The 22,255-nt window shown below is 49.0% G+C and overlaps 6 protein-coding genes across 6 annotated transcripts; 2 read left to right on the forward strand and 4 right to left on the reverse strand.

Annotated features, from left to right (window-relative positions):
* Positions 1-127: 127 nt before the first annotated feature.
* On the reverse strand, positions 128-2,280 carry FOMMEDRAFT_131787 (uncharacterized protein; the record flags this gene model as incomplete). Its single annotated transcript, XM_007263252.1, has 7 exons — positions 128-633; positions 726-898; positions 956-1,289; positions 1,376-1,600; positions 1,692-1,865; positions 1,932-2,070; positions 2,134-2,280. 7 exons carry the CDS (start codon positions 2,278-2,280, stop codon positions 128-130), a joined length of 1,698 nt encoding a protein of 565 aa, XP_007263314.1.
* Positions 2,281-4,484: 2,204 nt separating this feature from the next.
* Positions 4,485-10,427, forward strand: FOMMEDRAFT_118141 (uncharacterized protein). The gene is made up of 10 exons (XM_007263253.1): positions 4,485-6,208; positions 6,261-7,077; positions 7,131-7,601; positions 7,664-8,340; positions 8,398-9,191; positions 9,249-9,437; positions 9,491-9,616; positions 9,673-9,778; positions 9,833-9,986; positions 10,041-10,427. Exons 1-10 carry the CDS (start codon positions 4,641-4,643, stop codon positions 10,221-10,223), a joined length of 5,085 nt encoding a protein of 1,694 aa, XP_007263315.1. The 5' UTR covers positions 4,485-4,640; the 3' UTR covers positions 10,224-10,427.
* Positions 10,428-10,690: 263 nt separating this feature from the next.
* On the reverse strand, positions 10,691-11,728 carry FOMMEDRAFT_152399 (WD40 repeat-like protein; the record flags this gene model as incomplete). The annotated part of the gene is made up of 1 exon (XM_007263254.1): positions 10,691-11,728. The coding sequence occupies one exon, from the start codon at positions 11,726-11,728 to the stop codon at positions 10,691-10,693; it is 1,038 nt and encodes a 345-aa protein (XP_007263316.1).
* An 858-nt stretch (positions 11,729-12,586) lies between these two features.
* Positions 12,587-14,500, reverse strand: FOMMEDRAFT_75874 (WD40 repeat-like protein; the record flags this gene model as incomplete). The annotated part of the gene is made up of 2 exons (XM_007263255.1): positions 12,587-13,609; positions 13,733-14,500. The coding sequence occupies 2 exons, from the start codon at positions 14,498-14,500 to the stop codon at positions 12,587-12,589; spliced, it is 1,791 nt and encodes a 596-aa protein (XP_007263317.1).
* A 1,405-nt stretch (positions 14,501-15,905) lies between these two features.
* Positions 15,906-16,364, reverse strand: FOMMEDRAFT_59301 (uncharacterized protein; the record flags this gene model as incomplete). Its single annotated transcript, XM_007263256.1, has 1 exon — positions 15,906-16,364. A coding segment is annotated over one exon (459 nt), but the record flags the coding sequence as incomplete, so codon positions are not given.
* Positions 16,365-18,427: 2,063 nt separating this feature from the next.
* Positions 18,428-22,111, forward strand: FOMMEDRAFT_76879 (ATP-dependent protease La; the record flags this gene model as incomplete). The annotated part of the gene is made up of 8 exons (XM_007263257.1): positions 18,428-18,848; positions 18,885-19,448; positions 19,470-20,107; positions 20,162-20,628; positions 20,685-20,970; positions 21,031-21,453; positions 21,515-21,782; positions 21,852-22,111. The coding sequence occupies 8 exons, from the start codon at positions 18,428-18,430 to the stop codon at positions 22,109-22,111; spliced, it is 3,327 nt and encodes a 1,108-aa protein (XP_007263319.1).
* Positions 22,112-22,255: the final 144 nt, after the last annotated feature.

Genomic DNA, 22,255 nt, shown 5'->3' on the forward strand with positions numbered 1-22,255 from the left:
GAACCGTCCGAGAAAATAAGATGCAAATAACCAGTCTTCTTATCATCGGTAACATAATACAGCAAAGTAAAATTGGCATAAGAATAATGATGATATATGACATTAATAACTATGAAGCTTATAGTCTTCACTGCCTACTCAAAATACACAGCTTATCAGAATACATGATACTGAACCTCGGAATCTTCTCCCATAATGCTCCTAATGCTTCCCCTTCTCCATCCACCGCTCCTTCTCCCCTCGTAAAACGAAACCCGTCAAACGCCTTCACACACTCAACCGTCTTCCACGCAGAACTAGAGAAGTCGTTAGGAGACTCGGTGATGAGGTGTGTGAAGTGGGGTGTGGAGGTCATGGTAGAGGGGAGGAGGTTCTCTGTTTTGTTGTATGTCCAGTTTAGTTGGCCTGGTTGATATTTATCTTTACGATGGGAAGGGGAAGGGAGGGAAGGAGAAAAGAGGGAAGAAAGATAGGTGGATGTTGATGGGGAGTGTACATGTCGGAAGGGCCAGGGGAAGGGGGTGGAAGAAGATGATGAAGACGGAGATGGGAATGGGAAGGGAGGAGGGGAGTGGATGTGTAGGAAGAGTGAGGCGCCTGTTTGGGCGGCGAGGTTGTCGATGTGTACGTGCACTATCAAAATCAAATATGTTAGTTAGTTCACCGTTATCATCATGCATCATGCAGTAGGAACGCGAGCAAGGGTGACAAAAACTCTGACTAACCATTGGGCGTATCGGCGAACAGCTCGTTGAACCGCACGAGCGCTAGTCCACCTGGATAGTTCGCCATTGATACTTTGACCAAGGTATTCGTGACTATGGCGTTTGCTGCTACGCATCCTAGGAGGACGAGGAGGCATAACCGGCCTATGATAGTACGTATCGGTTGTCGACTCCTGCGCCAAAGCCACCATAAGCACGTATTAGACGTATGCTAAATTAAGACAACTCACATCCAATACGCGCCCCGCGCAGCCGCTATATTAAACAGCGGAACGACATAAACGATAAACCTCCACTCTTTGTGTCCAAGACAGCTAAGAAGCCCGATAAAAACCAACGGCGAGACTAGTAAACTCCTAACGCGCGGTTCAACCAGCAATCCAAGGCACGCTAACGGAGCGCTACTCAATAGCAACTTCGGCAAGTGCGTACTGAAGTACGCATGAAATGGAGAAACGCCCCATTCCACTGATTTATTTTGGTATACGTTGAAGTAGACGCTGTAGAGTTCTGGCCAGAGGGGCCATTGTTGCCAGAAGTAGGAATCGAGGAGCGTGGTTAACGCTGTGAGATGGGATTTATTTGATGTGATGCGAAACTTGATTAGATTCGACATGAATTGGGAGAGAAGTGAAGAATCAATCACGCACTGATGGATGCGAGAGCGGCGATCAGCGGCGATCTCAGGGCCACCCGGAACGAGATCCAGCGCGCAAGTAGGGCTTGGAGAGCAAGTGGACCTAGAAGTCCGGCGATCTCTGCTCGGAAGACGACTGCTGTAAACGTCAAGAGCGAGATTGCTTTACTGACGTTCTCCGGAGCCGGTCGTCTACTGTTTGGCATGCGGGATATGACGTAGCTGTATGCAATGTTAACTGTCGTGACATGTCAGTCTTCTCCGTTGGCACGTCGTTACTTTCTTCCTAATAATAGTGTGACGAATCACGATGTGAGATGTGGACGTACCGGGAAGTAAAGCAAACATATTTGGAAGAGTTCGACCCATCCAGAATGGGAGATGGAATTGGCTGCATGTGAGGAAGGTGAAGAACGCGCCTGTCGAGAAGCCGAAACGCTTGGAGACTGCCCGTCGAAGTGTACACAGACCGATGGTGTTCAGTGTTGCAAGGACCAGCCTGACTAGGAGAAGAACGGTCGTTCATGAAGATTAACTAGTATGTGAAAGGTAGGCTTGGTTTTGCGTACCAATAATTAGAAGGTCTGCTTTTGACGAGATAGCGTCAAGTGATTTTAGCAGGTAAATGGCAGGTCGCGAGCACCAAGCCAAAAGGATGCTGCCTAAGAACGAGCGCGGTACCGCACCAGGGAACACGAAATGGTCGTACTATGTCCGGTACAATGCTGCTGTCAATTTACATTTACGACCAAAGCTAGGTCGGTGTACTACCTTTGGAAGATTTGACGCGTTCAGGCCGTACATGAGCACATCGTGCGTCGCGTGGAGGTTGAAGCTCTCTTCGACTTTGGTGAAGGATGTAAGGAGGACATGGGTCCAGGCGGTTGACAGGACGAGTATGTCCATAAACAGACTCATGTTGGTAGGAGGATGAGAAGTGGAGTAGACTTGATGCCGATCGCATAGCGACTATTTTTAACTGGCCGTAGGTTTATGAATTACTGCCACCCGCGGTGCACGATGCAGTATTACACAGATAATATTTTAGTTATTGGAACTGCTCAAATACTTGAAAAGACATTATTTACTTCTTCACGAATTCCTTTCTTCTACGTGGCAATCACTGGTCAAAGCTCAAAATTAGTTTGATCGACAGATATACCGTCATGTGATTGTGGGATCTCTTTTTCACGAATTTACTGTTATCGAAATACGTCTAAATTCAGTAGAGTCGCGAACGCATTATTGTGCTTGAATATGAAATAGAAGTTCAGAAATGCCGTGGAAGACTTAATACGGCCGCTGTTCCGAACACTCGTGAAACACTGAACGGATTTGGTTTACTCAGTTCCCCACAGAGAGATACGAGAGATATCAAAATCAGATAGAATGTCTGCCTTTGACGGAGACATCAGTTGATATAGTAGATAGATGACAGACGCTACCCAAACATGAGATGGTCGGTTACACGCAGTTCAACTCAAATACAGGTTATAGTTGCGGCCAAGTCAAGTTAGTACACGAGAATTGACGCGTCAAGCCTACACGGGTCGCGTGGAAGTGAATGCGTTCTTCGATTTTAGTGTGAGGGTGCATGGGACCAAATAATTCAGACTAGGAGGACATCCACGAGGAGGATGGCGCTGGTAGCCGGTGCATAGAGTTGCCGGGTAGGGTGAGGTGAGGTGAGGGCAGATGTTGATGAGAAGAGACCGAGACGAGACACGGCTAGAGATTGGCGATGAATATAAGGTCTAGTCTATTTAGCAGTGGTTGGTTGTTGATCAATCTGTCACGTCGCGTTCATCTGTCTTTTTTCCCTACAATTTCTTGTATGATACCACCACCAACGCGGAGCCTCCGCACACAAAAACGACGACGACGGTGACGACAAACGTTGCGGCAAGTGCAAGAGGAAAGTGCGTGGCCACGAGATAATAGATAGGAAGACTCAATTGCAACGGGACGCGGTCGGCAAATTCAGTTCGCCCAGTCAGGCGCCTGTAGAATTGAGGCACATTCAATCCATTCCTCTCCTCTCTCTCTTTTCTTCCTCTTTCAACGCCCTCGGTCCACCACGATTCCATCCGGAATACGACGACAGTCATGCCTGCCAAACGTATGCAATCTTCGTCAAGCACGTCGGCCAGCCTAGCTGCTCCGACGCAGCTGCCGCACCCACACGCCCACCCGCAACACCAGCATCAACAGCAATCACCCGTCCATGGCCAGCAGGGCGTCAAATCATCTCCTTCCTTACCCTCCTTCACTCGTTCCGCGTCGCCCTCTTCAGGTCTTTCAAATTTCTTCACAAGACCAACAAAATGGTTCACGCGCACATCCTCCAGCTCACGCGCCAGTCCTGTTGAGCCGCGCGTGAGTACTAGCAGCTCAACGAGCTCAAAACGGCGGCCGACGATATCCGGACCAACGGACCCGCGTCCCATTGACGCAGCTGCGAGTCCGACCATGGACACGAAGCTCACCGGCGGACTAGCAAATCTTAATGACAGGGGTAGCAGGTATGTCAAGGCACGTCCGTTATCGCGTCAGTTGCTGATAAACTGCACAGGTCTGTACTCGATCTTTCTTCGCGTGCAAGTACAGATCTCAACGGCGCGACACCAACTGGTTCAACTGGCTCTGGTGATCTCCGCGCTATCGCGCGTAAAGGCTGGTCTCGTTCTGTTGATAATCTTCAAATAATTCCTCCAAGTAAACTCACGCCCCTTAACACGACTCTCGAGATGAAGATTGAACAATATCGTACAGGGACACCTAGTACGCCTGGCTCACTGAACCATAAAATATACCCTTTCCCTACTATGCCTGGTACTCCCTCTACACCACCAAGTGAACACCCCATACATCAGATTCGACATGTCCACTCTGACTCTGGGTCTGGATTCTCTATCAGTACACCGAGCGCTCACTCTCCAAATACGAGGCTAGCACCTCCAGTTGCCAGTCCACAAAAGGCAGCTCGCAAGCGCTCCTTTGACTTTGACAGATCAAAGGGCAAGTCTGTTGACGCTGCCACTTCCGCTGGACGCGGAGGCGGATTCTCCTTCTTTGGCGCCAATGCTCACCCGGAGCGGAAAAACTCGGCGCCAGTCCCAACAACACCCCCAACAATCATCGAACCTGAATCGACTCTGGACGATGCGTCCAAACGCGCTTCGCAGATCGTTCATCGTTCCGGCTTCATCAACCGGCTGCATAACTATTCTCCCTCCTCTCCACAATTATCTTCAAACAAGAATTGGAAGCCATTTAAGATGGTATTAAAGGGTTCGAAGCTCTATTTTCACAAACCACCTGGTGACCGGGCCGCTGCAATCAAAGAGCTCTTTCCATCTGGCTTGGTGGCTGTTATCGAAGAAGATGTGGAGGAAGAGGAAGGACCGAGTCGGACAAATAAGGACAGAGAGGAGACGCGCAAGAAGCGAGCTTTTTGGGGACGTCGCACGCACCCTGACTTGGTGACTGAAGATGGGAAGGTTCAGCGTGGTACCCTGGAGGCACTTGTTCATGAATCTATTTTCGGGACGACCTTCTCTCCAAAATCGGAGACAGCGACTGGTGAAGAAGCTTCTCAGAAGGAGAGCGAGTGGCGAGACTTCGCCTCGAGCGTGTTGCTTCTTGTACCTTATCTGGTGGATCGCACGAAATTCGAGCTCGAGTTCCACCGTTGTGCCAGCTATTTCGTCAATGGAGCTGACGAACAGCACAAAGAAAGCGCACGATCGCGAGTTGCTTGGCTTACGTCTCACTATATTGCGTATCATTCGAAACCCGCAGGAGAGGAAAGCTGGAAGGAGTTCTGCCGTGATATAATCCCCTCAGCTGCGGCGTCCGCAACACAACCTCCATCATTGCCGGCAACACCGCCCAACATGGGAAAGCAGTCCCCTCGTCCTGGTGAATCGGAAAGGATACCGACGTTGGCAAGTGCTGTACGTCTTGGCACGCCAACTTCACGTGGTTCGCCTTCTTCTCCCGCAACGTCAGTAAGGTCTACAACTTCGCGTGTACGCTTATGGTCTTTGTTAGAGGCAAGCGGTTTCACGAGGGAGATTTTCCTCAAACTCGAGCCCGATACTGTAGCGCGCAGTCTACTGCTTTATCAGCGGTCTATTCTTGAGGCCGCCACATCTGTCACCGCCGATGTACTCTTTGCTGAATCGCCGCTGACACCACTGGTCGAATTTTTTGGATGTGATGATATGCCCCACTGGCTGACGCGTACAGTTGTCATGCAGATCCTCGGACCAGGACAAGCCCAGAGTTCGCTCGATGATTATGTATCGGGTGCGGGAATGAGTACTGATGACCATGCGTCTCGAGCACAGACATCACGTACGCATGTTCGTGCGGAAGTTATTGGCCGTTGGGCTCGCGTGGGTGAGATGAGCCGGCTTGCAGGTGATGAGTGCTCCTGGCACGCCATCGTTGCAGCGCTATGCTCGAAGCCGATTGCGCGGCTGGAGAAGGCCTGGAGACGTGTTGACTCCACTGCAATTAATGTCGTACGTACGTGGGTGTATGCATCGCAAGGTGGTGAACGCGCAAGCGTTGCAGAGCCGAGAATGTCACCTTGGGGTGGCGATGGACGCTATCGTGTGATGAAGCTTCTTGAAAAGCTGCATGAAGGCAAGTCTAACGAATGGCAATGCGAAGGCATGTACGAGGCAAGACGCCTTTTTGACGGATTCGCTGCTTCGTTCAAAACCTGTCGAGTTCGAGAGAGCCGTCAGCGGGAAGCATCCGAAGATGAAGACGTATATCGGTTACTTCAACACTGGAAAGAGCTCTCGAAGAAGCCGCCTCCGATGAAAATTCATCGGTACGTATATACCGGCTTTGGTATATCCATTTTTACTAATGATTTCCTGTAGGATTAATCAATTCATGTCCCTCTCCTTTGCTGCTGAAGCCAAAAAGAAGGGACTTTTCGCACCTTATTACTGGTCCCGGCAGGCTAGCCATGGCCCGCAAGTCCTTATCCCCCTCATGGTCCCCGAACTCCTTCCTACAGTCGCTCTCATTGACCGCGCCCAACTCGTTCGAACAAAAAAGCTCTCGTATGAGAGTAGTACTGCCCTGGGTGATTCTCAAGTTGTTCACCCGCCGGAACTACAAGGTACTGTCGAACCGGATGGTCATATCCGTTCGGGAGGTGCTACTCGGCATAATGTACGCGGTGGTAATGCGTTTGATCTGGGCGGAATGATCCTGCCGGTCTTTGATGGCGAGCTCTTGCTCTGTGTCGTTTCAAGTTCCGAATCAAACTCGCGTCCTGTAAGTAGAGGGGAAGGTGGACCAGCGGAGTCTGCAATCAGTAGCGCGTCTCCCAGCAGACAGCCGTCTATCCGAGTCAAGTCAGCTGCGGCCGGGCTTGATAGGAAAAGCAGCCGTGCGCGACGAGCATCTCTTCCTGCACTTTCACAGAAATCGTCAGCTGCTGCGGTGGTTGTGGTAGAGCAGAACGGCGAGCCTCCGCTTCATGCAGTAGTGCAAGCTGGTACACTAGATGCTTTAGTGCAAGTTTTAATTCATGGCCTAGATGGTGTTAGTGTGTCTGTAGCGGACGATAATGGTGAAATGGCTCTGCGGGATAAAAAGACCCGTGCGGTAAAGGTTGACCGTGTGGAGTTTGCGCGCGTTTGGTGGAATGCGTTTCGTAGTTTCGTGTCTCCTTTTGTTCTGTTCCAGGTGAGTTCGGCGTGCTGATAGTTGCGAACTTGGAAGGTCTAACGTTGTATTAGCTTCTGAGAAAAGAATTTCTCTCGTCCTCGCCTCCGCGTGGATCGGCTTCACGCGATGAGATTGCTCAAGCTATCCATTCCCGACAGGCTGTAATTAGGGTCATTGCGGAATGGATGCATCTCGGTAGCGGTGCTCAAGATGCTCTGGATGATGTTGAACTTCATGCAGCGATGCAGTCTTTCCTCGGACAGCATGCTGAAAAAGATTTGTCGAATTTAGTTTCGCAGTCTGACCAGCTTTCTCAACTGCTGAAGAGTTATGAAGCAGAACGTGCCTCCTTACTCAATACATTTGTAGAACAAACAATGCGACCACAATCCCGTAGTATTCCTGTTCGAGGTCAAGCTTCCGATAACAACGTTCACAATTTCGGTATTCGTGCACCTAAACTAGAAGATATAACTCCTGATGAACTAGTGGATAATCTGGATGCAATGGCTGCTGCTGCCTTCCGGAACGTTAACCAAGACGTAAGTTTTTTGCTTCCCGCGAAACATTATGATTTTCGCTGACGAAGATTGCCGCTTCTTAGGATTTGTACGTCACTGCTGACCTTCTCGAGGTACAAACTTCAGATCGTACGGGTTGGTTCCTTCCGCGCGAGCCGACCTCCCTTACGGACGAAGTCGAGATCCAGACGCTGTACACGTTCATTATGGAAGTTGAGCCGACGTCTTATATAGGCGAATACTCGGGTGAAACGTTATACCGACTTCTTCCACCTGGTGTACGGAGCTTGCTTCGGGCTTACAGCATTCTTCGGAAATGGGCTGTATGCTGTTTGGCTACGCCTCAGCTCGGGATCAAGGCCCGGCAAGCGAGGATAGAGTTGTTCCTCAAGGCTGTCGAGATTTGTCGTATGCGGAGCGTTGACCCACAGGCTATGCCGAGCGATTTGGGGCCTGTAAAGCAGCCCTGTGTTCGATCGTTCGTCGAAGCTGTACTCACATCTGCTATCGTCAGCCCTGAGAGTCGAATATTCGGCAGGGCATGGCAAGGCGTTGCGAGTGCTCGAGGTGCACAGATAGAATCTATAACTTCTATGCTGTCTGCACGGAAGGTCGAATCTGTTGCGAGCAATGAGAAGCTGACAGTTGATCCTGCTTGGTTGCTGGAGCGTGTGCTTGAAATCATTAGTCTTTCCGATGTGTTGGATTCGCCCATGGACTTAGATACACCCCTCAGTCTGGTTAACTTTGACAAACGACGGTAAGCACTATTCTGCACCTCGTTACGACTAATCTGAAGCTATGCGAATTTCTTTAGACAACTTCATAACGTCATCACGAATGCGTCATCATATGCTGCTCGTGGAAATCGCCAGCGCCGAGAAATGGACCGGATGGACTTCGAGAGGCTAAACAGGATCGAGCAAGAGTTCGCGGACGTAGTTTTCGACATAAGGCTTCTCAGGGACGAGGCGCAACGTGAAGCCGCGAGTATGGGACCATTACCTACTCCAAGCAAAAAGGGAGGTCCTCGACCTTTCCAACGGGCGGTACTCGTACAGCAGGAGAAGAACAAGCGTGACAAGTACATGCGCAAACGACTGATGGAGGAGAAACGTTACGAGCAACAGCGACTTGAGAGGAAGGAGGACGATCTCAATCGTGCGATGGATGCTCGCAGCCAGACGCAAGCCGGTGGAGTGAAACACCAACGCGGGAAGAGAAGCATGTCTGCATTGTTCAGCTTGATGCGTCCGATCTCAACTGCGTTCACATCGGAGAGTAGCGTTATGCCGAAGCGCAGTGCTGCTGAGCTTGACTTCATGCCCACGCAAAAGCCAGCTCTTGCGCTCAGCCTAGTCGACGCCCATGTTTCTGCGTTTATCAACAACGAGAGAAGTTTTACGTTCCAGATTGATACAGAGGATGGAGGGCATTATTTGTTGCAGGGATTGTCGAAGAGTGATATGAATGCGTGGATGCAGACGATTGGCACGGCGATTAAAAGTCATGCGCAACGTCGGTTGACGTATATCGCTACTTCGAGTCCCTTGCAAGTTGCTGATCATGTTCAACCTCGGCCTATCACTGCGTCACAAGATCCGAAAGCAGGTGAGGTGTACAGTTTTAACTACGTTTCCCTGAGCTAAGAAAATATTTTCTTGACAGTGTTTGGTGTTGACCTCACGTTCCTCGTGCGTCGCGAGTCAGGCGGCGAAGTTCCTCTAGATGCCGTGCCGAGAGTTCTGGAACTCTGCCTGAAGGAGATTGAAGACAGGGGACTAACTGAGCAAGGAATCTACCGAGTTGCTGGTGCTACAACGGAGGTCTCGGCATTGCGCGAGGCTTTGAACAATGGTACTTTCGTTAAAATCAATACAATCATTCTGGATACTCATCGGTAAACCTAGGGCAAACGCACATCGATCGGTACACGGATATCAATGCCGTGTGTGGCGTAGTCAAATACTGGTTCAGAGTACTTCCGGAAACAGTTATCCCGGAGTTATTCTTTGAGCCGATCGTGGAGGCTGCGCGTAAGTTTGCGCGAGTTTACTTTGCTTCTTTTTCAAGTGTCTAACATATCATGAAGGACTACCTGATCTCGACGAGCGGCTTGCGAAAATTCGGGAAGTCGTCCATCTATTCCCTCGAGCACACTTTTCTGTCTTGAAGCGGTTAGCGGAACACATGGACCGGTACGTCCCTCCTAGGACAATCTTCACTGTACCCTGTTAAACGTGTGTCTCTAGTGTCGTGGATTACGAGGAACAAAATCACATGACACCTGATAACCTTGCGGTCGTCATTTGCCCGAATTTACTTCGCGCTCCGAACAATAACTTCGGGTTGATCATGAAGAATATGGGTCCGCTAACTGTGCTCTTCAAGGCGTTGATTACGCACGTAAGTTCTGGCACCTCTGTCTTGAGCCATTTTTGCTGAATTCGACTCCCATAGATACATGTCATATTTGACGAGGACGTCGGCGAAGAAGGGGAGGAAGGAGAAGAGGGTGACGAAGAGGAGGAGCTCCTCGACGATGACAGCAAGTTATATGTCCCGGAAGTGGACTTTGGGCCGCGCTTCGTAGCGTCACCCGAACCAGACGAGCTCTTGATCGCGTCATCTCCAGACCGATGACCCCTCGTTCCTCAGTGATTTCATTTATTCTATTCTTTTCCCCCTTTCATTTGGTCTTCTCTCTTTCATCGTTCATTCACTCATGGACATCGATGCCGCCTGCGGGCTTGTACGACATACACTCACTCAATCTCTGTTTATCTAGTCATCAAGCACTCATTATTTGTTCTGAGTATACTACAGGCTCACTTCAAATGACATCTCAACTCAATTTTTGCAACGGCATTCACTGCTTGATCTACATAATCCGACTCTATATGCGTGTGTCACAAAGTGATACAAATTATAAAACGTACAAAGTATCTTTCCAATGATGGTGCAGATGCAGAGCGTGTCTACACTAAGTTAGTAAGTGCAATAAGCCACTCATACAATCGTCCATTACTTTTTTCAAGACATTAAATGAAATTGAGAGTACACTCTTCCAGTTACCGAAAAGTTTGCAAGATAAGTCCTAACTTGCAGATCTAATCCTCGTGGTTTATCTTGACGTTCGCCCATGTATCTCCGTGACACAAGTTCTGCCAGTCAATCCTTACAGGATGATCAGGATCATTTCTCGGAAAGCAATCCAAACTCATGTCGCATACACCCCTTCGATACTCGTGAGGAATCCATAGTATAAGGCCACCTGTCGAAGTCCGAACCCATCCATCCTCCGGGACCCTTGACAGATAATTGTGACCTCTGTCCTGTGTACCTTCGTGTACACCCACCTGAGCATCCCAAATGCGCACCGTCTTGTCATTCGACCCAGAGACAATATGGCGTCCGTCTGGTGAATAAGCAACAGACAAGACAGGGCCTTGATGACCTTCGAGTGGCGTGCCCACCTGAGCACCTGTCTGAGCATCCCAGATGTGAATCGTCTTGTCGTAAGACCCAGAGGCAATATGACGTCCGTCTGGCGAATAAGCAACAAACCAGACCCAGCCTTGATGACCTTCAAGTGGTGGGCCCACCTGTGCACCTGTCTGAGCATCCCAAATGCGCACTGTCTTGTCATAAGACCCAGAGACAATATGACGTCCGTCTGGCGAATAAGCAACAGACCAGACCCAGCCTTGATGACCTTCGAGTGGTGTGCCCACCTGAGCACCTGTCTGAGCATCCCAAATGCGAATCGTCTCGTCATACGACCCAGAGACAATATGACGTCCGTCTGGCGAATAAGCAACAGACCCGACCCAGTTTTGATGACCTTCGAGTGGTGGGCCCACCTGAGCACCTGTCTGAGCATCCCAAATGCGAATCGTCTTGTCATCAGACCCAGAGACAATACAACGTCCGTCTGGCGAATAAGCAACACACCGGACATAGCCTTGATGACCTTCGAGTGGTGTGCCCACCTGTACACCTGTCTGAGCATCCCAAATGCGCACTGTCTTGTCATAAGACCCAGAGACAATATAACGTCCGTCTGGCGAATAAGCAATAGACTCAATCGAGCCTTGATGACCTTTCAGTGGTGTGCCCACCTGTGCACCTGTGACCTGTCTGAGCATCCCAAATGCACACTGTCTTGTCAGAAGACCCAGAGACAACACGTCGCAATGTCGCTGCGCAATCATCAATGCGTAAAACTTCGGGTTGATCATGAAGAACATGGGTCCGCTGACCGTACTCTTCAAGGCGTTGATCACGCATGTACGTTCCGGCGTCCCTCTTTCAAGCTACTTTGACTGAATCAAACCTTATAGATGCACTTCATATTCGACGAGGACGTCGGTGAGGAAAGGGAGGAAGGAGACGAAGGAGATGAGGAGGAACTCCTCGACGATGACAGCAAACTGTACGTTCCGGAAGTAGACCTCGGGCCGCGCTTCGTAGCCTCACCTGAACCGGACGAGCTCCTGATCGCGTCATCTCCAGACCGATGAGCTGATGACTCACCTATTCTTCCTCAGTGATTTCTTTCTTTCTGTTTTTTTCCCTCTTCATTTGGTCTTCTCTTATTCATCATTCATTGAATCATTCATGGACACCGATGCTTCCTGCAGACTTGTACAACATACACTTACTCAATCTCTGTTTATCTAGTCATCTAGCACTCATTGTTTTGTTCTGAGTATACTACAGACTCGCCTAAATGTCATCAACTCAATTTCACAACCGCGTTCAGCACTTGACCTATTCACTCTGATTATTTAGGCGTGGGCCGCAAAGTGATACAAGTCATACACAGCATACATTGTGTCCTCTCAATATTGGTACAGACATAGAACTTGTCTACACTAGTGAAGATAGCAAGTAGAATGAGCACTGATACAGTCATCCATTACAATTTCAAGTCATTACATGAAAATGAGAGTACACCTGTCCAGCTACAAAAAAAAATCTGTGCAAGTCCTAACTACGCAGAACTAATCCTTGCGATTTATCTTTACGTTCGTCCACGTATCTCCGTGACACAAGTTCTGCCAGTCAATCTTTACAGGATGATCAGGATCATTTCTCGGAAAGCAATCTACACTCATGTCGCATACACCCCTTCGATACTCGTGAGGAATCCATAGTATAAGACCACCTGTCGAAGTCCGACTCCATCCATCCTCCGGGACTGTTGGCAGATAATTGTGACCCTCGCCCCGTGCGCCCACCCGTGCACCCGTCTGAGCATCCCAAATGCGCACTGTCTTGTCATTAGACCCAGAGACAATATGACGTCCGTCTGGCGAATAAGCAACAGACTCAACCCAGCTTTGATGACCTTCGAGTGATGTGCCCAACTGTGCACCTGTCTGAGCATCCCAAATTCGAATCGTCTTGTCATCAGACCCAGAGACAATATAACGTCCGTCCGGCGAATAAGCGACAGACTGGACCCAGTCTTGATGACCTTTGAGTGGTGCGCCCACCTGTGCAGTTGTCTGAGTATCCCAAATGCGAATTGTCTTGTCATCGGACCCAGAGACAATATGACGTCCGTCTGGCGAATAAGCAACAGACCGGACCCAGCCTTGATGACCTTCGAGTGGTTTGCTCACCTGTGCACCTGTCTGAGCATCCCAAATCCGCACTGTCTTGTCATCAGACCCGGAGACAATACGACGTCCGTCTGGAGAATAAGCAACAGGCCAGACCGCACCTTGATGACCTTCAAGTGGTGTGCCCACCTGTGCACCTGTCTGAGTATCCCAAATGCGAATCGTCTTGTCATAAGACCCAGAGACAATATGACGCCCGTCTGGCGAATAAGCAACAGACCGGACCAAGTCTTGATGACCTTCGAGTGGTGGGCCCATCTGTGCACCTGTCTGAGCATCCCAAATCCGCACTGTCTTGTCAGAAGACCCAGAGACAATATGACGTCCGTCTGGCGAATAAGCAACAGACCAGACAATGCCCTGATGACCTTCGAGTGGTGGGCCCACCTGTGCACCCGTCTGAGCATCCCAAATGCACACTGTCTTGTTGTCAGACCCGGAGACAATATAACATCCGTCTGGAGAATATGCAACAGACCTGAACCAATCTTGATGACCTTTGAGTGGTGGGCACATCTGTACACCTGTCTGAGCATCCCAAACGTGAATTGTCTTGTCACCCGATCCAGAGACAATATGACGTCCGTCTGGCGAATAAGCAACAGACCAGACCGCACCTTGATGACCTTCGAGTGGTGTGCCCATCTGTGCACCTGTCTGAGCATCCCAAATGCGAATCGTCTTGTCCTCAGACCCAGAGGCAATATGACGTCCGTCCGGCGAATAAGCAACAGACCTGACCCAATCTTGATGACTTTCGAGTGATGTGCCCACCTGTGCACCTGTCTGAGCGTCCCAAATGCGCATTGTGTCGTCCAAAGACCCAGAGACAATATGACGTCCGTCTGGCGAGTAAGCAACAGACCAGACGGCGCCTTGATGACCTTTGAGTGGTGCACCCATCTGTGCACCTGTCTGAGCATCCCAAATGCGAATCGTCTTGTCATAAGACCCAGAGACAATATGACAACCGTCTGGCGAATAAGCAACAGACGCGACCATGTCTTGGTGACCTTCGAGTGGTGTGCCCATCTGTGCACCTGTCTGAGCATCCCAAATCCGCACTGTCTTATCATCAGACCCAGAGACAATACAACGTCCGTCTGGCGAATAAGCGACAGACTCGACCCCGCCTTGATGACCTTCAAGTGGTGTGCCCACCTGAGCACCCGTCAGAGCATCCCAAATGCGAACCGTCTTGTCATCAGACCCGGAGACAATACAACGTCCGTCTGGCGAATGAGCAACAGACCAGACCGCACCTTGATGGCCTTCGAGTAGTGTGCCCATCTGTGCACCTGTCTGAGCATCCCAAATGCGAATCGTCTTGTCATCAGACGCAGAGACAATATGATGTCCATCTGGGGAAAGGGCCACGGCGTTGACGGCAGAACGTGCAGAAATTACGTGCGTATGCGAGTTCCAGTATTCATTGACTCCTTTCAATATGCACCGTCGGATGTTAAAATTATTACAATAAAGGCTTGCAACTTTCGACTTGACCGGCGCCCATAGCAATGCCGAAAGATAGATGTGCGGTGCGCTGGCCGCGATTGGCTCCTGGAATGCTGTCACGAACCGGTATAGGTCCGACGCAGTTGCGATCAGTTCCTCATCAGCATTGAAGCGCTGTTTAAATTGTGAACTGTGATGGAATGGTACGTTGGATGAACTTGCGCACCTTTAAGAAGTTTGTGAGCTCTTCAAGAGAAATAACTGCCGTCCCAACTTCCGACATCATGCTTAGTGCCTCTAACCAGTACAGGAACCGAGTGCCACATAGAAAACTTTTCAGCCTTTGCGACAATTCTAGTTGTCCCTCACGTATCCCATACTTTTGCGAACGGGACAAATGGTTGAACCAGTACAGACAACTATACTGAAGGTGTTGAGTGATATTACGATTTACGCGCTCGCTGAGGTTCATCACGTTGCTATTTGGAAGATGTGAGGTCTCTAAATTGCATTGGTTGAATTTGAGCCCATCCGGCGTATCCAACATGATATAAAAGCACTTCTCCACCATCTGCTTTTCCAAGCCCTTCGCCACAGTCCAGGAGGGTCCGGATCTATCCTCACGCTCCACGAAGTCGAGGAATGACGGATGGCAGGCACGAATGACGCTTGTCTTGGGTTCTTTGTAGAGCACAGAGGCTAGATGACTCACAAACGCGTCCAGTTCGGCTTGCTCAACATCGAAAGGAAAGAACGCATGTATGGCCGTTGAGGGGAGCGGCCTATTTTTTGAAATCACGAAGATGAGACCGACAAGAAGTCGGACCGCTTGACCATCGGTACCTTCAGAGGCGTCTTCAAGTACTCGTAAGTATATGGCGTCGAGGTTTTTTTCGGAAGAAGATCCACGAGGGTCTGTCTCGATTATTTGCCGCAATATCTTCCTTCTTTCGAGCGGTTGCGTGCCAACATGCTTCAGAATGGTGGAAATCCAAATAAAATGCCTTGCAGCCCTTTGTACAAGGACCTGAACATCGATCTCCGCTAATTCAACCATGCGAAGACCAGGATCCGTGGCAAACTGGTTCTGCACGAAGCGAAGGACATCCTCGTCGGTCGTCTCCCCAAACAAGTCGCATTCCTTCACGCAACGCTCGGCTCGGAGTATGTTTTCTCTGATTCGTGGGTTTGGTCGACTAGTAACGATAAATCTGAGCCAAGGTGTGGCTTTGACAATGTCTCCCAAATACGAGGCTACGATCTCGCCATCGACGCATTCGTCCAACGCATCAATAACAATAACGACCGATAGTCCCAACTCCATCTCTTGAGGAAGTCCTGCGAGTGAACTGACAAGGAGTGTGTTGAACTGATACGAAAGCGGCTTATCCAAGACGGTCCTGTCGTCTTGATATCGTCGAAGAAGGGAATTCCGGAACGTCGGTACTCTTCGCGCGAGGAAATACATCAACGAGTGGATTAGTCGTTTGGCGCTCCTTCGTTCAGGAATATCTCGTTTGCAGAAGAATGACCCAGACAGAACCTCCTCCCTTTCTAGTGCATCTGCTACAGAGGTGGCCACAGAACTTTTCCCACATCCTGCGACACCATGTATCCAATAAATTTGCTGACAATGATTTCTCGAGTGCACCCATTGCTCGACATTCCGCAAAACATTTTCTCTTGTACCATGTAGACAACCACAAGATGGATCGTAGGCACTATTCTCGGGTGGGAGTAATCGTTCAAGTCCCTTCTCTTCCTCTTCAGTAACCTGATGTTTGCCTGTGTGTTGTATAAGCGAGGATCATGCTCAGCGGAAAGCACTGATACTCACGAATCGCCGTTGTTATGTCTAGAGTATTGATCTGCAATCCAAGACCCAAGTTTCGAGTCTTGTTCTCTAACCTACACTTAACCTGCTGAACTTCATCTTTCCTGGGTTTATACCAGTTCTGAAGGAGAAACTCTGTGCAAAAGTCAACATAAGGCAAACAAAGAGAAATTCCTCCTTACTTGATGTTGGCTTAGATGCATAATCTCTCAGACCTTTCCCCAGTTCAATAACAAACTCAAAGAACTTCTGAGCAATATCTTGGACCTCCGTGTCCGTTATACGTTCAACAGCAAGTTTCATTAGAGGCAATAGCTCCATCACATCTTCCATGATTTTTACAAACTCAGTGTGAACTGTGGCAATGTCTTGAAATCTCTGAGTACAGTCGTCAATGACAGCTAGACATATTACAGAAAGATCATACCTTGAAAACTGTACTGACTATTGCAGTAGCAGCTTTTGCAATGGGGCTCACCTTTTATGTATAGGCATTCAAAATCAAGGTAAAAAATAGTTTCATTTGCTCACCTCAGATGCACCAATGCCGAGTTGCAGGACAAGGTTACATATGTTGGACAACCTATCAAGTTTATCAAGCATAGCAACTTGCATCCCGAGAGCAGTAATGGCTTTAGGAGCTAGCAAGCTTGCAACGTCCTGACCCTGATATAATACATTAGTGTACATGCACTCAAGAGTCGGAGCCAACGTACCGATTTAGGAAATCCAATCAATAGCTTGATGGAGGCAGAAGCTTTCTTGCCTGAATAAGTAGTTATTTTTCTGCAAACACTAAAACATGCACACCATTACCTTTTTGTACGATTGTCTGCCCCGGCTCAAAAACTCGGGAACTGAAGTCCAGATCGACTTTGTCAACAGTGCGTCGAAGGCGAAATAATTGTTTTTCCTGAATTAAGAGGACAGCTTTGCTTCCAGATTTCACGTATCTGAGCGAATCAGTCAATATATATGGGAATATATAATCCATGAATATTTACATATCACAGTCCCAGTGAATCGACAACGAGTTCGTAACGACGTCTGACTGATATAGAATCGGTGATTCAAACTTGATCTCAATATTTAGCTTTGAATATTCCCGTGTGCTATCAAGTTCGACATCGATAGCTACATACAAGTCAGAGACGTGCCCCTAAAGTATTCGGTCTACATACCCTCGAGATGAAGGAATCTATACCGTGAATATTAAGATAAAACAATGACGCTACGATTGAGACCAGCGACAACTCACTCAGCTACGTTGCCTGACCCCAGGAGGGCCATTGGTGGGATGGTGGAGGTACGAAGGGAAGCTGTGGAAGTTCAGTGGAACGGATACTAGGCTTGCACCGCAATAGGGCAGTGACATGTTGATCGGACTTTCCCGGCTGTCCCTCATGAGCAAGCCCATCAATATTAATATGCAACACGTAGAGTTATTTCTGCAGCTGACAATTAAGTGATGGTGTAAGTGTCTTCGAGAGTGCAGGTGTGCAATGCTACCTATGCTAGAGCGTAATGAGCGGAGAGTGAAAAATAGATTTGCTCTCGTGCTTGGCCTTGCTGACTTCGTATACAAACGCTATCTAGCCATCTGGAGGAGATTATTTTTTATCTTTTATTATTATTTTTCGTTCTGAGCATAGTACAGACTCACCCAAAGTGTTATCTCAACTTAGCTTTGGTGTAGTTTCCTTCTGTTTTTTTTTGTTGAGGCTGTTGATCTATACAATCTGATTAGATAGGAGGGTCACGTGTCACATTTTGCTAATTTCTCGCGCCTTCGAGTTGCGTGCTGAATACGCGTCTTTGCCGTCTCCACTTTATCTCTTCCTCTCTCCTCACCCTTGAGGGACTGTGAAAGGGCACATTGGGTGCTTCGAGGGGAGACTTGCCTTTGTGGATGATCTCTTCATACTGCAATGAGCTTTACTGCTTCATTACTGTCGGCGACTCGAAGACCTTACCAAGCATGTCGTGTGCTACGTGACCCAGGTCCATCGACGCTGTGGACTAATTCGCCCAGTTATCTTCACTCCAGTGTGCGAAGAAAATCCGTATCTGTGCGACTTCGCTCTTTCTATAGCTCATCAATTGTTGGTTATCCGAATCCAACTGCGTGTTTACGACATCCGCGATGGATTAATACGCGAAAGAACGGGGAAGAGGAAGAGGAGAACACAGAATCCTCTGTTGAGAATGATGGTGCTGAACCGTCAGAGGAAAAGGATGGAGGAGAGGAGCAGTCCACTGCGAAGTTAAAATCTAGCGAGGACGGCGGAAAGCGGGATATGTCATCGCCTTCATCTTCTGCACAGTCTCCTGGAAGCGAGGATGGATCAAGTGCTAGTGGTTCTGATTCACCATCCGGACAACCAGCACAAAGCCCTCCAGGATCATCTTCAGGCTCTCCAACCTCGATTTCCAAACAATCCGTTCCGGAAAGCTATCCACAGGTACTAGCCCTCCCAATTGCACGAAGACCCCTTTTCCCTGGTTTCTACAAAGCTGTCGTTGTCAGGAATCCTGGAGTCGTTGCAGCAATAAAGGAGATGATGAAACGCGGCCAGCCATACCTCGGCGCATTTTTGCTAAAGGACGAAAACACGGATAGCGACGTCATTACGGATATCAACTCGGTACATCATGTGGGTGTGTTTGCGCAGATCACGAGTGTGTTTGCTGCGCAGAGTAAGGATGATAAGGAAGAAGGACTCACGGCTGTGCTTTATCCTCATCGGAGGATCAGGCTTACCAATCTCGTGAAGCCTACTTCGGGCGTTTCGACTACTTCTGTTGCTTCTGTTGAGAATGTCACAGAGGGCGTGGATGGAATACCGACACCACCACCGACCCCGCCGCCTATGGAGGAAGGTCAGGAGACCAGTACTGAGGTCGCTCGTCAGGTTCACCGTACGCACTATAACTTATCAGTTGCATATTGTTTCTAACATTCTTGTGTAGCCCCTCTTCAAACGGCCTTCCTCCAGAACTTCGATATCTCACTTGTTAACGTTGAGAACCTACAGACGCAACCGTATAACAAGGATGATCAATACATTCGAGCCTTCATGTCCGAAATAGTCTCCGTCTTCAAGGATATCGCGCAGTTGAATCCTCTGTTCCGCGATCAGATTACGAACTTTTCTATTAACCAGGTCGCTACGAACGTCTTCGACGAGCCCGACAAGCTTGCAGATTTTGCTGCTGCAGTCTCGACCGGTGAAGTTCAAGAGTTACAGGATGTACTGGAAGCGCTTTCGGTTGAGGACCGTCTTCGGAAGGCTTTGCTCGTACTGAAGAAGGAGCTCATCAACGCGCAGCTACAGAGCAAGCTTTCTCGGGACGTTGATAGCAAGATTGCCAAGAGACAACGCGAGTACTATCTTATGGAACAGCTTAAAGGGATTAAGAAGGAGCTCGGCATGGAGTCTGACGGCAAGGATAAACTCATCGAGAAGTTCAAGGAGCGTGCAAATTCGTTGAAAATGCCGGAGGGTGTTCGGAAGGTCTTCGACGAGGAGCTAAATAAGCTCATGCATCTTGAGCCTGCTGCGTCAGAGGCCAACGTCACTCGTAATTATCTTGACTGGCTCACTCAGGTTTGTGTATTCTCTCTTGATCTTCGTTAAATTTCGTTTCTAATCAATTACTAGATTCCATGGGGCGTCCACTCTCCTGAGAATTTCTCGATAGCCCATGCAGTTAAAGTTCTCGATGAAGACCATTACGGATTAAAGGATGTTAAGGATCGGATCCTCGAGTTCCTTGCTGTTGGCAAGCTCCGTGGAACTGTAGAAGGCAAGATTCTTTGCTTCGTAGGTCCTCCAGGTGTCGGGAAAACGTCCATTGGAAAATCCATTGCTCGTGCCCTGAATCGCCAGTTCTTCCGTTTTTCTGTTGGAGGTCTCACGGATATCGCTGAGATCAAGGGGCACCGTAGAACTTACGTTGGTGCTCTACCCAGCAAGATCATACAGGCGCTGAAACGTGTCGGCACTGAGAACCCACTGGTGCTCATCGACGAGGTTGATAAGATTGGGAAGGGCTATAATGGTGATCCAGCGAGCGCTCTTCTCGAGATGCTAGATCCAGAACAGAATTCCGCTTTCTTAGACCACTAGTATGTTTTCCTTTCCTTCCTTCCATGAAATATTCTCATCTTTGTTGCTTGACCAGCATGGACGTCCCGGTAGACCTTTCCCACGTTCTCTTCGTATGCACAGCGAATATGATAGACACCATCCCTGCCCCCCTCCTGGACCGGATGGAGGTAATGGAAGTGAGCGGCTATGTGACGGAAGAGAAAGCTGTCATTGCAGACAAGTACCTTGGACCTCAAGCTAAGGAAGGATCAGGCCTCAAGGATGCGGACGTAGTCCTCGAACCAAGTGCTGTCGATGTGCTTATCAAACAATACTGCCGAGAGAGTGGTGTTCGTAACCTCAAGAAGCATATTGACAAAGTATGTCATGTTTGCTTGTCAATATCTTACACATGTTTATTAATGTTTATTTTGTACCAGATCTATAGAAAGACCGCTCTTAACATCGTCAAGGATCTTGGAGAGGACGTGTTCCCCGAACCAGATGCTAGTAAACCCGACGCTGCCGCCTCTGCCACTGCGTCTACTCCTGAGGAGAGTGAGAGGACAGTAGAATCTCAAGAACCCGCCCGCAACGCTCCTTCGCCTGATTCAACGTCAAAGGAGGCTAGCAAGGACGGTACCTCCGAAGAAAAGAAGACCGTCACAACGGAAGAACGCAAGCCGCTCAAGGTCCCCGATAGCGTCCACATTCGTATTTCTCCGGAGAACTTGAAAGACTACGTCGGACCGCCTATTTATTACAAGGACAGGATGTATGGTTTTACGCCCCCTCCGGGTGTAAGCTCTGGTCTTGGCTACCTTGGAAACGGATCAGGTGCTTTGATGCCCATAGAAGCGACAGTTAGTCCTTCAATACTCACTCCTCTGACTTTGCCGTTACTCATGATCTTTGCCATTACAGAGCATGCCTGGAAAAGGCGGTCTTCAGCTTACTGGTAAACTCGGTGAGGTAATCAGGGAAAGCGCGCAAATCGCTTTAAGCTGGGTGAAGAGTCACGCATACGAGCTAGGCATCACAGGCGCGCCGAACGACCAGTTCATGACCGACATCGACGTGCATGTACATATGCCGGAGGGAAGTATCGGGAAGGAAGGTCCGAGTGCGGGTACGGCGCTTTTGACGGCTTTTGTTTCGTTGTTTACGAAGACGAAGGTGCACCCTGATATTGGTGGGTGCTCTCAAGTTCTCTGTTACTATCGGAAATGGATGCTTATGAGTCTTTAATGATGAACTTTAGCGATGACGGGTGAGATTTCTCTGGTTGGTCAGGTTCTTCCGGTCGGTGGGTTGAAGGAGAAGATCCTCGCGGCACACCGAGCAGGTATCAAGACTATCATCGCACCACAAGCTAACAGGATGGACATAGAAGAGAACGTTCCGGAGAGCGTGAAGACGGGTATTCGTTTTGTCTACGTAGAACATGTCCGGGAAGTCTTGCATGAAGTGTTCCGTGGGGAGCCGGTTGCAGAACGGTGGAAGGATACGCTTTCGCTTTAAATTTCTCTCAATCCTTAATTATAAAAACCTTAATTTGCTTTTTTCAATGTTTTACGTTAGAGCTTAGCATGACGACCCCCCTCTCCAGTCGGTTCCGGATATACTTAGAGCCTATTGATTGCTATGTGTAATTTGCTGGAGTGC

Source organism: Fomitiporia mediterranea (genome assembly GCF_000271605.1).
Source record: "Fomitiporia mediterranea MF3/22 unplaced genomic scaffold FOMMEscaffold_2, whole genome shotgun sequence".
Lineage (NCBI taxonomy): Eukaryota > Fungi > Basidiomycota > Agaricomycetes > Hymenochaetales > Hymenochaetaceae > Fomitiporia > Fomitiporia mediterranea.

Bases quoted from the DNA above. Each gene is read 5' to 3' on its own strand.
- FOMMEDRAFT_118141 (XM_007263253.1), top strand. From the start codon at position 4,641: ATGGTATTAAAGGGTTCGAAGCTCTATTTTCACAAACCACCTGGTGAC. The intron at 8,341-8,397 runs GTAAGCACTATT...GAATTTCTTTAG, and splicing joins GTTAACTTTGACAAACGACG to ACAACTTCATAACGTCATCA. The intron at 9,192-9,248 runs GTGAGGTGTACA...TTTTCTTGACAG, and splicing joins GTCACAAGATCCGAAAGCAG to TGTTTGGTGTTGACCTCACG.